The following is a 15,397-nucleotide window of genomic DNA, read 5'->3' as shown; positions in this document are numbered from 1 at the left end:
ACGAACTGCTCCACCTCCGCTCTTAACCGTCAGAGTTGATGATCTCCTGGCATCACTCTATATGGACTTGAGTGGAAATAGGGAGTAAATGGGTGTTGATGTGAGTAAAGTTTTTATTAGTTTTTTTGGACGCAATCTGGAAGAATCAAATAAAAGGCTTATTTGGTTATGTTAAACGGCATCTATATCAATATGCGTGATTTAACAAACTCTGTAATGATCAAAATCATGTTTTTGGGTCGCCCTTTATATGCGAAGCCATTGTGGTCACTCTCGAATGTCAACCAAAGAATAAGTATACCAATACTGTTCGGTGCAGTAGACAATATCAATTGATATCTAGGTGTATGCCGAAAATCATAAATAAATAAAGGCACTTGGTGCGATCAAGTAGTTTTTGACGGTAATTAAAGTTCACAGTTTAAAAAAAAAATGTTATGTGTTCCAAAATAACGATTTCTCTCGTGTTCTTGTTTAACAAAACATCTTTATTCGATACGCTTTCTAAAGAGTTTTTTTGTTTACTTGCTGCTGTAATGAATGACAGACTGTTGTTCTTCTTTATGCATTTTGCAATAACGGTTGCCGTTTTAAACTACTGCTGTGTGATAGTGTTGCATGCCTGATTAGTATTGCCACCTGTTGATAACTCTTAAACATCTATCTAACCCTACTGAGTATTTCCAGAACATTAGAGTAGTGTTTTAAATTATTGAATTAAATAATATAATTTTTAATAAATTTAATAGAGCTAACTTTTATTGAAAAATGTGATAATAATATTATTTAATTATATTCCATATATAAGTAATTTTTTTTTCTATATTAAAAAATAATTTTTAAATGCAATAAATAATAAATAAACATATCTTTATAAATCAACAGATGTCTCAATAAAAACGGCAGTATCATAAATTATATTTTTTTGACACTCGCTTATAGAAATCTCTTATTTTATTTGTAAAGGTCATCAAAGTATAAAAACAAATAAGATTAGAATATCAAAATAATTTCTTTGAGATAATATTATTTTCGTGTATTTATTTGATAATTAATTTCGCGCTTGATAAAATATTTCTTAAATATTATTTTACAACAATGTTGCAGTTGTTTAGCATAACACTAATCAGTAAAGTCAGGGGTTATCTATTTATTATAAAATGTAACACATCTAATTTTGCGATATGAAAAACATTTATTAATTAATGTATTATAATGTGTTACATAAGTATAATAATAATATCACTGGAAAAACGAAGACAGAGGATATTGCAATTTCCATCCTTCTGGAAGATAAATTTGTTGACAAGCGAAGGTTCTAGGAGAAGCAAAATCTACTAATTTTTCTTCTTCTCCACTAGGACAGTTGTATCTGGCGTAATATTCAATTCCGTATAACGTCCATAGAAAACCGTCTCCTATTGTTATAGACCACCATATGAAGATGTTTCCAACGGTTGGATTGAAGTATTTGGTGAGGAAGATCACTATGACTCCGATGACGCCGAAGAATATCAGCATAACTGGATAGAAGAATCCGAAGCTAAATGTCAATATGACTTCGTGGAATATAGCAGAAACTAAGAAAACCAAAAGTGTAGATATTAATTTGTTTTTGGTTAGGTAGATCATGTCTTTGTAGATGTAGGTATGGAGCCAATCGTGTATTATGATGTTCCAAGTCCGATAGTAACCACTGTAGTTTCCTTGATTCCACCAGTCCTGAAAAAAACAGTTATAAATAAGATAATAAATATATTAAGATAAATAGAACCTTAAATATTTTATGTATCGATTGATGTATTTTGATTAAATATAAATTATTGAGATAGCTCACTGTATTATTGATTGATAAAAAAGACAATACACATTTTTAGATATATCAATATGCTATTTGAAGTACACTTAGTCTTATCGAAGTATTTTTAGTACATATGAACTGTTTGGACTATAACATATAAATACTTTAATCTTATTGTATTATATATCAATTTGTGAGCTTATTAAAGATTTTATATTAGCTCAAAATTATAAAGATAATACCGTATAAAATTGCCTATCAGCAAATCTGAGTAGTTCTGCAGTTGCATTGTGCCAGCAATGTAGTAGCAAGTAAAATCCACAAAGGTTTCCTAATAGCGAAGGCAATGTAGATGCAAATAAGGCGTAAACAAAGTCAATTGCAGCGATTTTCTGAAAATATAGAGATTCAAATATAAAAAAATCTATAAATTTATAGTATTAATGTTATCATATGTACCTCATCTGGCAATCCAAACCTTTCCCAAGGTCTGACTATAATATGTTCGCACAAAAAGCTGACGCAGAAAGAAGCTACTACAATTTCTAAAAGTGGTGTAGCGACTTTTTTCCATCTAATCTTATCTGTCCTATAAGTCATATCAAAAATAATTTTAAATATACGACTATTCATCATATTATTTAACCATAACATACCTAGGATAATTGTCTCTGTAGATAAGTGTAGGAGCAAACAGATAATACATGTACCAAGAGAATGTTGGTATCTGGGCATTGGATGACTTCTTGGCATTAATCACTCTTGGTGTCATCGATCTTACAAAAGCGTGTGATTTCATTACAAATCTTATCTATAGTGAAATATAAGTTGATGTAATCTACTTTGGTTTATAAAAATGATGGTATTTAGGCAGTCTACCATTTCTGTCAGCACTATAACTGAAGATACGAAAGGCAGTTTGTAGACACGAGTCATTAAGCATGGAACAACTGTCAGTATACATTGATAGGTGATGAATAATAATAAAGCAGTGATGTCCCAAATTATTTTAAAGCCCGCTGAAATATGAAAAAATGATTAATAGTAATAATAGATATGTGTGATATTTTTAAATGTACTCACGCGTAGGAAATTGTCTGCATTTTGACCAAATTTTGACAGATACATATGGAAGCAAAGCTGCAGATTGCATGCAAATCCAGACTAGAGCAACTTTATTTATTTTTCCGAAGCCGCCTATCAAAATTTTCAATCCAAAATCAACACTAAAAATGTAATAAATAAAACAATGTTTTTTTGGCATTTGGAAAAACACAAATCTGATCCATTATTTTTTTAATAAATATACTGACATTTACAATTCTGTGTGCGAAAGGAAAAATGTCACGAGCCACAAAAATACAGTATGTTAAGTTGATTCTAGTGACATATATTCATTTTTTGCTTCTACACACAGAATCGTACTTTTTATTAAACTTAAAATATATAAATTCTAACCTGCCAGTGCTGACCAAATCCGCAATGACTGAATTCATAAAGAGCAATATAAATATTACTATCATAAAATTTTTCACAGCTCGAACGTGAGGTATTTCCATCAAATCATTTAAAAGCGAATTTCTAGGCATGAAAACTTTTTCATTCACCACCAGCTCCTTTCGCTTCTCTCTGAAATCAATTCAAAATATCTATTAATAAAGATACAATGTCATACTATTAAAAATTATAATTAATAGTTTTATTACTTTACTCCCGATTTGATATGTTTACCATTACTGGTAAGATTGTTGTTAGATTTGTCACCATTTGATTTAAGAACTTCTTCGACCATCTTGTCTGCTCTTGGTCAACGTCCTTTTAAGATTTTTACTAAAGCGCTGAAAGGAAAGTGCAAATCTATTGAATTGAATTTGAAAACATATGTTAATAAAACCGAGCAAGTTGTGGTTTGTTCTCGTAACAAGATAATGACCACTCAGATGACTTCAATTGGCAAAGAGTGCAATGCAAATTTAAATTGTTTCGAAAATATTGACACAAAGGATGCGAACGTGCATATACAATTTTATAAACATAATATAATATTTAATATTAATGTTATCAAATTGTTTTATAACCTAAATTAATATATACCTTTTGATCTACCTCAATATAATTTTTTTTATTAGTCAAACAAATTATGAATATTTTAATTACTTACATTTATAATTGTCTCCTTAATTTCTTTAGCTTTAGCTTTTTATAGTATATTTTAGATTAAAAATAGCGACAAACGGACCATGGAATAATACGGTAACCGTCTGTCCTGTATAACGATTAATCTAATAATGAGACGTTCATGAATAGCAGTGAAGATAATACGTTAATGATAAACTTGGGCATTGTTAAGTTATAAAATATTTTCATTTAATTCGTCGATGTAGAGTTCAAAAGTGCACTTTTATAAATAAATATTTACACATATGCATTCTTTCATATAATGCAATTAAACTGTCAGGGGTCGGATATATTTTTTTTATTTGATTAACATAGTTCAATCAAAGTTATAAAGATAATGTTAAGAGAAGTTTGACAACATTTTATAATTGGGTTCTAGAGGCACTAACATATTATACTTAGTCAAATCTTAAGATTAATATTTAAAATGTTATTCCGTACTACACTCTGTCAATGTCTATGCTTTTTTTTTAAAGAAGTGTTATGTCGATGATTAATACTTAAAAAAAAATTTAAATTTCGATCGGAATTAGTGATTATTAATCAAATATCACAGATTATGTTTTCTTCAATTTTTTATAATCGTGCACAGTATCAATTGTAAGCTGTATTATTAATTGATAATTAATAAAGAAGATGTCACTGATTTAAGTTTGGTTGTTGATTGTGTTAGCATTGTTGTAACATCATGTTTCAACGAATGCATTTTAATATTAATATTATGTTAATTATTATTATTTATTACTATTATTATTATAATATTAATTAATTATAATAATTAATATTATGTATTTTAATATTAAGTTGATACAAATTTAATCAAAAAAAATCTTTAGCCTACTACAGAAAATGTATTATTTGTGTTAAGGTTATGATTTAAAACATCAATACTTTAATTTTCATGTTAATCAGATCTTGTTTCTATCATAGTCTTAGTTTTGCAGTCGTTTACTACAAGTCAGACTTTTTGCTAATTTATTTACTGAAAAATTAAACTACTGGTTTTAAAATTTATATCACAATGTAAATGTCTAGAAATAGAATTATCTCTTTTATCGAATAACGATAATGAATCTCGTATTCGTGTTTTTCTAAAATATCTGATATCTAATACTTCTAGGTCTTATCTTCTAAAATCAAATTTTTTATTAACTTTATTGTAAGATAAATATAACGATCCATATTTATTTTATGTAAATCATTATAAAAAACAAAAAATATGGGTCGTACACTGTGCTTGAAAATTAGTCAAATCATCGTTTATCAAGTCAGATAATATATATTTTATATAAAGTATTTATAGAGCAGTAAATAATGGACAAGTCTATAACAATGCACATTGTTATATCAACAGCGAAAAAAAACAAAGCAGACTTTCGTCATAGAAGCACGTGGCAACAAACTTTTATGGCAACTGAGTTATTATGGCTGACTACCCTTAAGAAAAACTGACTTAAAAAGTCTGTTGGGAGCATCCTTGATGGTTGCAACGAAATTTATCACAATGCTCTACAAAACTAATTGCACTAAGAATTAGGCTTTTTATCATTGACATTATACAAATACGCTGTATAATACATTTTATAAAAATTATATCATTGTTAAGTCTACTGATTTTTGAAACGCCGTTTCATAAAAGAACCTCAAGCTATGTATATATTTATTAAAAAGCACAAAAAGTGTGCATCTGGACATTTGCTTCAGGGAAAACGAACAATTTTTCCGAAAATATTTAAGGACTAATAAATTTATGGCATATACTTAGATGCAAACAAAATTATTTTTAGCTAAAATTATTTATGACTTTTATTATTTGTCACGCCATTATACAAGCACACGTACCGATCAGCAATTTGTACAGATAAGGACCATTCAAAAATGCAGCTTTTAAATAAGAAACAGTTGAGAGTAGGAAAGGCCTAAACATCTCTTTTAATTTAACTTAAAAGAGTATATAAGTCACAGTTTAATTACAATACTTAAAACCATCAGACACTTTTATTAAAATCTTTCATAGAGAAGTGTCACTTATCAGAACTTCACATTTATATTAGTAAAATATGTTCAAAAAAAAAAATGGTTCACAGGAGTTAATAATATAACACAAAGTTTATATACAATTTTGGCGCCAGGGGCGTGCTAAAGCGGGTGGATTTTTTAGCCTAATTATTAAAAGACAACACATAGAAAATAAATATTACTTTATTTAGGGACTCAAATAAATAATTTTAATAAGGAAATTTCTTCACGTCTCATTCAGAGATTAAGATAGACAGAAGATTAATAATATTTATAATTTTATTATAATATTTGAGGTACCCTTAAAATAGGGTGAAATTTGTGTTTATGATTTTAAAAAAAAAAAATCACTTACATTTTTGGATGTTTCTGCATTTGTATGCTACATAGACTAATACAGTTTGTGAATTCTAAATTTGTCAACATTAGTGCATAAAAATATTTTATAATTTTCTATCGAATTTGCAAAAATTTGGCGTGTAAAAAAACAGCTGAAAAGTTAGCTTTAAAAAGATCAGTTTTATTTTTTTAGATTTCTGCTTTTGACGTGGATTTTTGACTTCTGAGAAGTGATAATTGTTTTTCGCGCTCTTCTATTGATCAAAATTTGGTTTATATGTGCGTTATTTGATTCTCACTAATGATAAGTCGTAATATAACCCTATGTTAACTTGCAAGAAGGATTTACTAACTGTATGCTGTTGATACAGTGCTAATATATAACTCTAAAACACGAAAAGAATCATACAGAGTGATTTTATCCATATTAGCGAATGAATGAGATTAAAAAAATTAATAATTATTGAAAAAAACTATACTCTATTTGCGTTAACACAGTCAGTTAGAGAGCTATCCATTTAATTATTATTCATAATTGAGAAAGAGATGGCAAGTTTGAGCTTACGCCCTTATTATTAGCTCTAAAGCATACGATACGGATATACGTTCAATGTACTTATCATTACTCCGATCGGTTATAAATATAAAAAATATAGTAATGATTTTAATTTTTATAAATTTGCTTAAAATATAAACAGGCGTAATGATAAGTATATCGAACGTATATCCGTATCGCGTGCTTTATCGTTTTTTAAAACCAAAATTGCCATCTCTTTCTCAATTATGAATAATGATGAAACGGATAACTCTCGAACTGACCGTGTTAACCCAAATATTGCATATCTGCATTTGACCTTGCAGCGCAACCCTTTTAGGATTTCAATAAAGTTTTGAAATTTTATTTTACCCTCCACATACTTAACTTTTTATTTTTGGGAGAAAAAATATTTTTGCTAAATTAATTTATTAAGAACATTAAAGAAGCATGATAAATATTACAGCGTATTTTTGAATAATGTGGTTTATTCTGTAATATAGAAAAGATCCTGGTGAATATAAATCGAAAATGGCTTCGAAAACAAGTAATGTAGTTATTGTACATTACAATGTGCACTGGGTCTGAGAAGTTTTTAAATGAAGGTCATCTTATTGGACTCCGAAGGACCAGCGAGTCACATCCATCTTTCTTGTGTGTTAGCAACAAATAGGTTGAAACTGCGTCTGATTTTTACGGACGCCAACGGTATAAGAACGTGCGAAATCTCGCGTTTAGGTTAGTCAAATTATCTTAGCCGTAACAAAAGTTTTGCTAAGCTTGTTCCGAATGAATAAGAACAGATTTCTAGATATAATAAAATTACTTCTGGCTATTTCTAAATAGTCTAATGCATTTTCAGATTTTGAGACGAATTCAATGCATGTATTGTACTTTCTTTATTTAACAAAAAAAAGCTAAATACAATGTTGTAGGTAATTTAATATTTAATAATTAAAAAAGAAATATATATTTTAATTGCGTTTTTCTAAATAATAAAAATAAACACATAATCATATTAAAACCTATATTCATCATGGAAAACTAATTACTGAAATCAATTAATGTTTATTACTTATTACATAACCATGCTAAAAGTCTGGTGTTATAAATCAATACACAATTTTTAAATCAATATTTATTTTACAACATAAAATAACATGTGTCATAAATATTTTGTTTACAATTAATTTTCAATAACGTCTTTAAATATAAAAATAAAATTATACATCAATTAGCAATCATAAATAAACATTATTTTATAAAAAAATATATGTTGAACTGGTATATAATAAAATCAATCCGCATTGTACTCGAACGGATTCTGAAACTTCCAATCGGGTGACAGGACGATCTTATGGCAAAACCAAGATCTTGGCACCATCAAATCCAGATAATCATTTCCTATGGTTTTAGGACAGTTCTGTCTAGCGAAATACTCTGCGCTATATAAGCTCCAAAGCAAACCATTACCAACCGCTAAAGTCAACCACATGAAGATGTTTCCAATCATGGGGTTGGCGTGCTTTGTTATAATCATTAATAAAACTCCAATTCCTCCGAACATGAGCAATAGCACTGGATAGAAAAATCCAAACGCGAAAGTTAGGATTACTTCGTGGAATATTGCAGAAATCAAGAACACGAAGAACGCTCCAATGGTGCGGTTTCCGAATAACATGTTAATGTCTCGGTATATGTAAGTGTATAGCCAGTCATGGACAATCATATTCCATGTGCGATAATATCCGCCGTAATCTATTTGATTCCACCAATCCTGAAAAATAAATTTGTAATGAGATATGTACATACAAAGAATTATTCTTAATGCATATATCTCATGAACTGTTAATGCTAAATATACTATTCGGTCTTAAGGTCAAAGACAGATATAATTGTATCTTGCTTTTGCTTTAATTATATGAATATATATTCACACAAATAAATAAAGTAAAGATATTTTTATTTAGTAATTAATTAATGAAATTTTAGCGCTTACCGTACATTGACAATATTTAACAATATCTAGAGTCGTAAATTTCATTCAAACTTTATAGTTAACGTTAGTTGTATTAAAACTTTATAGCAAATAATAAGACACTCAAATAGTGCATTTCAACATCGACCCAAATTACGTCATAAACAATGCAATTTTCCAAAACATTCCAATAAGTATAATGGATACCCGTACCACAGCGTCGAAGGACATTGTCACATTTTATAAGAAAACGACCGAAAAAAAAATGCCGCTCGCAGATAATAAAAAGGGACGAATGTACAAAAGCAAAATAACCGATAAAATACACTATTATATAAATTTAGTTTTGTTGCAAATTTTATTTCTAACTTATCAGCTTTACAAAAATATGAGTAAAATCGTAACAGTAACAGGGAATATACCGCTTCAGATAAAAAACATTAATTTCAAAACTTTGGTAGTAGGTAAGCATTTTCATTCGGGCTTTGGAAGCAATGAGCTTAACTTAACATTTAAGACGGCCATAAAATCTGAAATGATTAGATCTACAGTTTGCTTTATGTTAATCATACCGAAAAATAAATAAAAGGTCAGCATTTGTTAATCCATTCAATTTTTTTGAAAGATAGGGTTTTGAAGTCCAGATTATTTTTAAGGATTACCAGAAGATCACTAGACCATGCGCCAAAATAGCACATCACACAAAATTCTTAAGTATGTTTTAAAAATTAAAAAAATAATATTAAGTATTTTCAAAAACTATAAAATATATCAACAAAAAATCTAGATATTAGCAATTTTTTTATTAAATTTTTACCTTTAAAATGTCCTTATTTTTGTATTGAAACAGATTCCTACGATTAATACACCTAAAGCAGAGAAATCATTATTCAGGCAATGGTTTAAAAAGCTATAAAAAACAAATCAATAGTTTTTTTAAGGAACCTGAAAAATGACAATCAATCAAATCTGAAGACTAAATTTTAAGACAATTAATAATATAGATTTATTATTTGATTCTCTAAGAACGATAAAACCATCATTTCAAGTAATTTTTTATTTCGGATAGTAACAATATTAAGTAGTAGTTTAATTGATATTTATGTTTTTAAAATAACAACGATTACAGATTATAGATAGGTATTCATTATATCTGATTGATTGACGCAGTTGCTACATATTTATCCCGTTGTAACGCATTGGACTTACAACGAAAGATTTAATAAAAACAAATAAATAATTATAAGCGAAATAAAGTTATCGTTTAGTTGACATTTTATCTATTTTAGAAATAATATTTTCTAAATAATTATTTTAAGTGAAATATAAGTTGTAGCTTCATAAATAAATAGTATTATATATGAACTTCGATATGATTAAGTATAAATATTTTTTTAAAGAACCGAATCCTATGAATATTATATAATTTGATTTTTATGAAAACGGTTATCTAATGTATTTTAATGTAATGTTCTAAAAAAACTATTAAAAAATCAATTAACGGTTTTTAGGGAACATGGAAAAAAAATATTAAATCTGAAGACCATATGTTTAATATTCGTTGCTCACAATAAAAGTAGATAAGATTTATTATTTTACTCTCTAAAAACAATAACACTTTTATAATTTCAGATTGTTTTTATCTAGAAAAGAAACAGAATCATATAATTATTTAGTTGACATTTTTAGTTTTTTGGAATCATATTTCATGAAGAAAAATACTAAATTATTTAATTTAGTATTTCTTATAAATATTTTTTTTGAAATTTACTACTAAAAACATTTTTTTTTAAAAAATAGAAATAATATAAAAACTGATAAACTTGAATTTATTTATAAAAAAATATTTTCTGATAAAATTTCAATATTATATAATAGTACTGCTAGAACTAATTTTCAAAAAAAATATATTTTGCCTGTTTGAATTTATATTATCTGCACAATTAATTTAAAGGTTCTTTCAACGACCATTTCAAACAAATCTAAAGAAAAAAACAATTCGTGTCGAAAGTAAATTCGAACAATTGAAGAGAGATCTCAGGGCTAAAAAGCGCGTTAATAATTGGTGATAATTTATGATCACCTACTAGCGCATTCGACTCGAGACGTTTATCACTCATTATCATACATGAGTACCAATAAATCTACTCCTTATACGAAAAGGATGCGCGATAAACAATGCGTCTTACTCTGCACAAGAGGACTATTGTTATTTTTACGCATTGTTAACGATTGCCGTAGAGGTAACATGAAAAATTTACTATTAATGAGTAAAAGTGCTTTGTGCATATGTATAAGAAGCGATGCAATTTACCCTCTAACATCACTATCTGCGATTCGCCAGAGTTGTTTCATACCATTGTGTCATAGTGATGAGAGAGATAGAGAGGCAGACGAAAAAATACGTTCAGTACAAAGCACATCAGCGGATAATCTAGCATTATTACAAGATCACAGTCGACAATAATTCAACTCGACATTCCAGTAAAGATCTTCCGACTTTTAAAACCATCTATTACGACTTTATCACCCTATAATATCAATAAAACTCGAGCGTTTTTCATTGTAGAAATTGAAAAATTAGTATAATTTTTTTTAATACTAATTTAAGGCTCGTTTTAAAATTAGATTATTACGTTTTAATTACTTTCTCCGATATTTTTTGTAAAATAAGTTCATTGCTTAATTTTGATATGCGAGTTTAATAAATAAATATTGCTAAAGCATACCATATAGAACCTTCTATCTGCAAAAGTCAATATTTCAGCTGAAGCATTGTGCCAAGAATGAAGCAATAAATAAAATCCACAAAGGAATGTTAAAAGAGCGGGCAGCATCGACCCAAAGATTGTTAAAACTATTTGCTTCGCTTCCAATATCTAAAATAATTAATCAAACCATTATTTTAATATTTAATACATATAAACTTAATAACAAATAAAAAGTTACTTGTGTCTGCGATCCAAATTCAGACCAACTGTAAACTAAGAATCGCTCGCAAAGGAAATTCATGTAGAATATGACGGCAGTTACTTCCAGGAGCCTAGCCATCACGCTTCCCCAATGAACTTTATTTGTTCTGGAAGAAAATCCATAGCTTATGAAATCTGTTTGGGCTTTATAATGTTTATTTATGATACCTTGGATAAGAATCTTTGTAAATCAATGTGGGAGCAAATAAGAAGTACAGATACAAAGAAAATTCTGGTAAGGCTATGCTAGAAGACGTCTTACTGTTTAAGACTCTTGGTGATACGGATCGAATGTAAGCATGTGATTTCATCATGAAACGAACCTAAAATATATAGAAATTGTTTATAAAAATTCATGTTATTATTAATAATATTAATAAGTTTCATAAATACCATTTCCATAAGTACAATTAAAGATGACGCTACAGGTAGCTTGTATTTTAGAGTTGAAGATATTGCGAATATAAGCAACGTAATATAGTATGCGATTATTAACAATAATGCTAATATGTCCAATATTTGATATTTATCTATTTTTTTGGAAAAAACATGTTATAATAAAAATTTAGAAAAATTTAAGATTCTAATGTATAATATTATACTTACTTTTACTTTCAGAACTTCTACATTTGTGCCAAATTTTTACCAATACGTAAGGCGTAAAAGCAAAAAATTGCATTACGATCCAAATACATATTGTTACGTCTATCTTGCCAAATCCTAAGATGATTAAATCTAATCCTAAATTGATCCTAAAAAAACATATTTACAGAATGAAACTTAAATTTAAACAGAGCTAGATTACATCTTATTAAAATGCTTACCTTCCATGATCGACTAAATCATAGATAATGGTGTTTAAAAACAGTAAAATTAAAATAACTATAAATATGTGGTATATAGTTCTGATGTGTGAAACTTGCAAGAGATCCGTCAGTAAGGAATTCCTGGGTATAAACACTTTCTCGAATTGTCCACCTGTTTTCTGGCGCTGATGACCTCTGGTCAAAAAATTTTAAGATTAACGCACATGCTATATAATTTCGACACTGATTCTGAGTTCTATTGCACTTGAAGCTGATAACTCAATCACTCAAAGGGTTATTGTGTTATTTCAAGTAGCAAAATAAACTTTATTAGTGATAATAAAAATTACGTTCAAGTGCACTGATTTTGAGTTCTATTGTACTGGTATTTGATAACAGTTTTTAGGCGAGGGTTATTATTATATCTTAGAGATGCAAAACTGTCAGATGTTAAATATAATTACTTTGTGTATTCTTGATAGTTGTTATTCAAGGATCGCGATTCCATTTTTTGTACGAGTGTGCTATCGTGCAGTACTTCTTCAATGACTCGATCAGCCAAAGATCTGATGTTCTCTTCAAGTTCCGCTTTAAGGTCGTCATTGATAAGCTAAAACATATAATTAATTACTTTGCTTGATTTGGTGGCGGCCGATATGTGTCACACAGACGAAAAATAATGGGATTTCAGTAATAATTCGAGTTCCGTTTCACAAGTCAGTCGCACTGGAATCGTTCTCGAGGATGGACGCAGGAGAAGTGCCCACCGCCGGGGATCAACCCATGACTGATTGGACTCCACAGAAGCCCCCCAGACGTATGGCATCCCAGAGCGCTATAGAAGATCCTACGCCCCCAGAGCGCCCGAAAAGATGGCAACACCGTAAAGGGTCTGCCGCTCCCCTAGAAGGCCCTAAACCAGCGCCACGGAAACCAAGAGAGCCTGTGCCCCCTAGAGAGATCTCGTATTATACCATAAAATAATAAATATATTTTTTTAATCACCAAACCAAAATTCTAGTTAAAAACCATTTATATTTAAATATTAATACATGCTAATAATTAAAACTGTATAAAAATCAATATTGATTAAAAATTATACTCACGTTTTTAAACTTTTCTTTAGCTATAGCTTCCAATGGTTCACTATTTTGATTGCGTTTATTCTTTTTGTTTTCCACCATTTCGATTTTTTATATTATTACTAAAACAATATATTTTTATTAATAAAATTATTATTTATATTATTTTTTAATGATCAAATATCTATTCTTAATAGGTAAATAAACAAAGTTTACTAAACGATTATATAACAAATTATTAACTCACTTGACACTCGTGCTAACTCCACAACGAACGAAACACTTTTAACTTCGTATCAATCCCAAACACTGACTAATATCGTTTCGGTGGATTTTTTTTATCGAAATACCGAATTAAAAACATGAACATCTGCAACTTATTACCGATAACATTACAAGATTTCGATTAAACTTTAGGATAAAAACACGTGAGCGCCTAAACGATTAATATCTAATTGATACAAATAACATTAATAATTGCACAACAGATTACAGGTTTACTCTCGATAATAAACCGATTTGAACTGAAGTCTACGCTAAGCTATGATTCAATCCTTGGGTAAACACATACGTGTTATTGAATGCATTCCATAGAAATGTGACAAGGAGTTTTTTCCTGAATCATATTTGCCTCAACCTACATTATTCACAAACAACGTGTCTAGTTACGAGTGACGTTTAACAATCAACCTAAACCGCAAAACCTAAATTTTAACGTACGTCTTACTTACACAGTATTGATAAAACATAATAAATATATCCGGTTTTCTTTGCAACAATAATACACTTAGTTTTAATAAAATAATGGGTACCAATCAATTTAACAAGCAGGGTTACCATTGCGGATTGTTAATGGAGTATTTATTAAAAAAATCCTATAATAAAATATTTTTAGAAATAAAGAATTATTGAGCAAATACAAAAAATAAATGCAAATGCAAATGCAAGTAACCAATATGACTAATAGATTTAATAGGAAATATGTTATCTGGTTATCTCCATGTTTGGAGATAACAAGGCTATTGGTCGTTCAGGAACAAATGCAGGAATACAAAGATTTTTTTCTTTATGGTTAAATGTAATGAGTTCATTTTATCGATTACATAAAATTAAAACGGTTACGAATAATTTATGTTTGCAATAAAAATATATTTGTAAAAAACAGAGTCATCTGTTGGTAAGTTCACGAATAAGAATTTTTTTTGGTTTGTAACTTGACTATATTATTTACTAAATAAATACGTAGAGGTGAAGATGATTAAAATTACATATATATTTACTACATAATTTACGATTGAATTTGCGTAAAATATTGCATTTAAAAATGTGTTACAAAAACAGCAAAACATATTTTCTAATTTATTCAATAAAGTAACGGAAATAAATTTTAGAAACATTATTTTTTTTAGCGGAGAATTTTATACTATGAATCTTAATAAATTTAATGACGTCAAAGCAATACAGATTTTATTGAAAGACCGTCAAATAAAAAAATTGACTGCCGACGTTTTTCAGAACCGCTTAAAAACTGATTTTCAAGAAGTATAAAATACAGAAAATATAAAAAGCGCGGTCCTAAGTAATTTAAATTTGTGCTTAAAAGAAACCTATTATTTGTGTATTCGCATGGGATATCAATAGTTTTGAGCCACGGTTGACAGTTGATCTTTGGTATCGACCAAAGCAG

At 28.6% G+C, this 15,397-nt stretch overlaps 2 protein-coding genes across 3 annotated transcripts; both read right to left on the bottom strand.

Annotated features, from left to right (window-relative positions):
• Positions 1-1,175: 1,175 nt before the first annotated feature.
• On the bottom strand, positions 1,176-4,257 carry LOC148226689 (sterol O-acyltransferase 1-like). Its single transcript, XM_088203640.1, has 9 exons — positions 3,963-4,257; positions 3,508-3,639; positions 3,260-3,430; positions 2,885-3,027; positions 2,681-2,820; positions 2,458-2,612; positions 2,261-2,390; positions 2,044-2,193; positions 1,176-1,722 (listed from the first exon to the last, which is right to left on the bottom strand). Exons 2-9 carry the CDS (start codon positions 3,591-3,593, stop codon positions 1,243-1,245), a joined length of 1,455 nt encoding a protein of 484 aa, XP_088059766.1. The 5' UTR covers positions 3,594-3,639; positions 3,963-4,257; the 3' UTR covers positions 1,176-1,242.
• A 3,738-nt stretch (positions 4,258-7,995) lies between these two features.
• LOC148226688 (sterol O-acyltransferase 1-like) lies at positions 7,996-14,236 on the bottom strand. Of its 2 annotated transcripts, none has more exons than XM_088203638.1 (10): positions 13,958-14,236; positions 13,735-13,832; positions 13,093-13,238; positions 12,647-12,823; positions 12,429-12,574; positions 12,216-12,352; positions 11,991-12,145; positions 11,800-11,929; positions 11,580-11,729; positions 7,996-8,649 (listed from the first exon to the last, which is right to left on the bottom strand). In XM_088203638.1, the coding sequence occupies exons 2-10, from the start codon at positions 13,810-13,812 to the stop codon at positions 8,170-8,172; spliced, it is 1,599 nt and encodes a 532-aa protein (XP_088059764.1). In that variant the 5' UTR covers positions 13,813-13,832; positions 13,958-14,236; the 3' UTR covers positions 7,996-8,169. The 2 variants fall into 2 exon arrangements, with proteins under 2 accessions (XP_088059764.1, XP_088059765.1); XM_088203639.1 differs by lacking the exon at positions 13,958-14,236 and adding an exon at positions 13,932-13,950.
• Positions 14,237-15,397: the final 1,161 nt, after the last annotated feature.

This window comes from Plectrocnemia conspersa, unplaced genomic scaffold, assembly GCF_051122295.1.
Source record: "Plectrocnemia conspersa isolate PC_06_02 unplaced genomic scaffold, ASM5112229v1 ptg000014l, whole genome shotgun sequence".
NCBI lineage: Eukaryota > Metazoa > Arthropoda > Insecta > Trichoptera > Polycentropodidae > Plectrocnemia > Plectrocnemia conspersa.
This window is presented reverse-complemented; position numbering and strand designations above follow the sequence as displayed.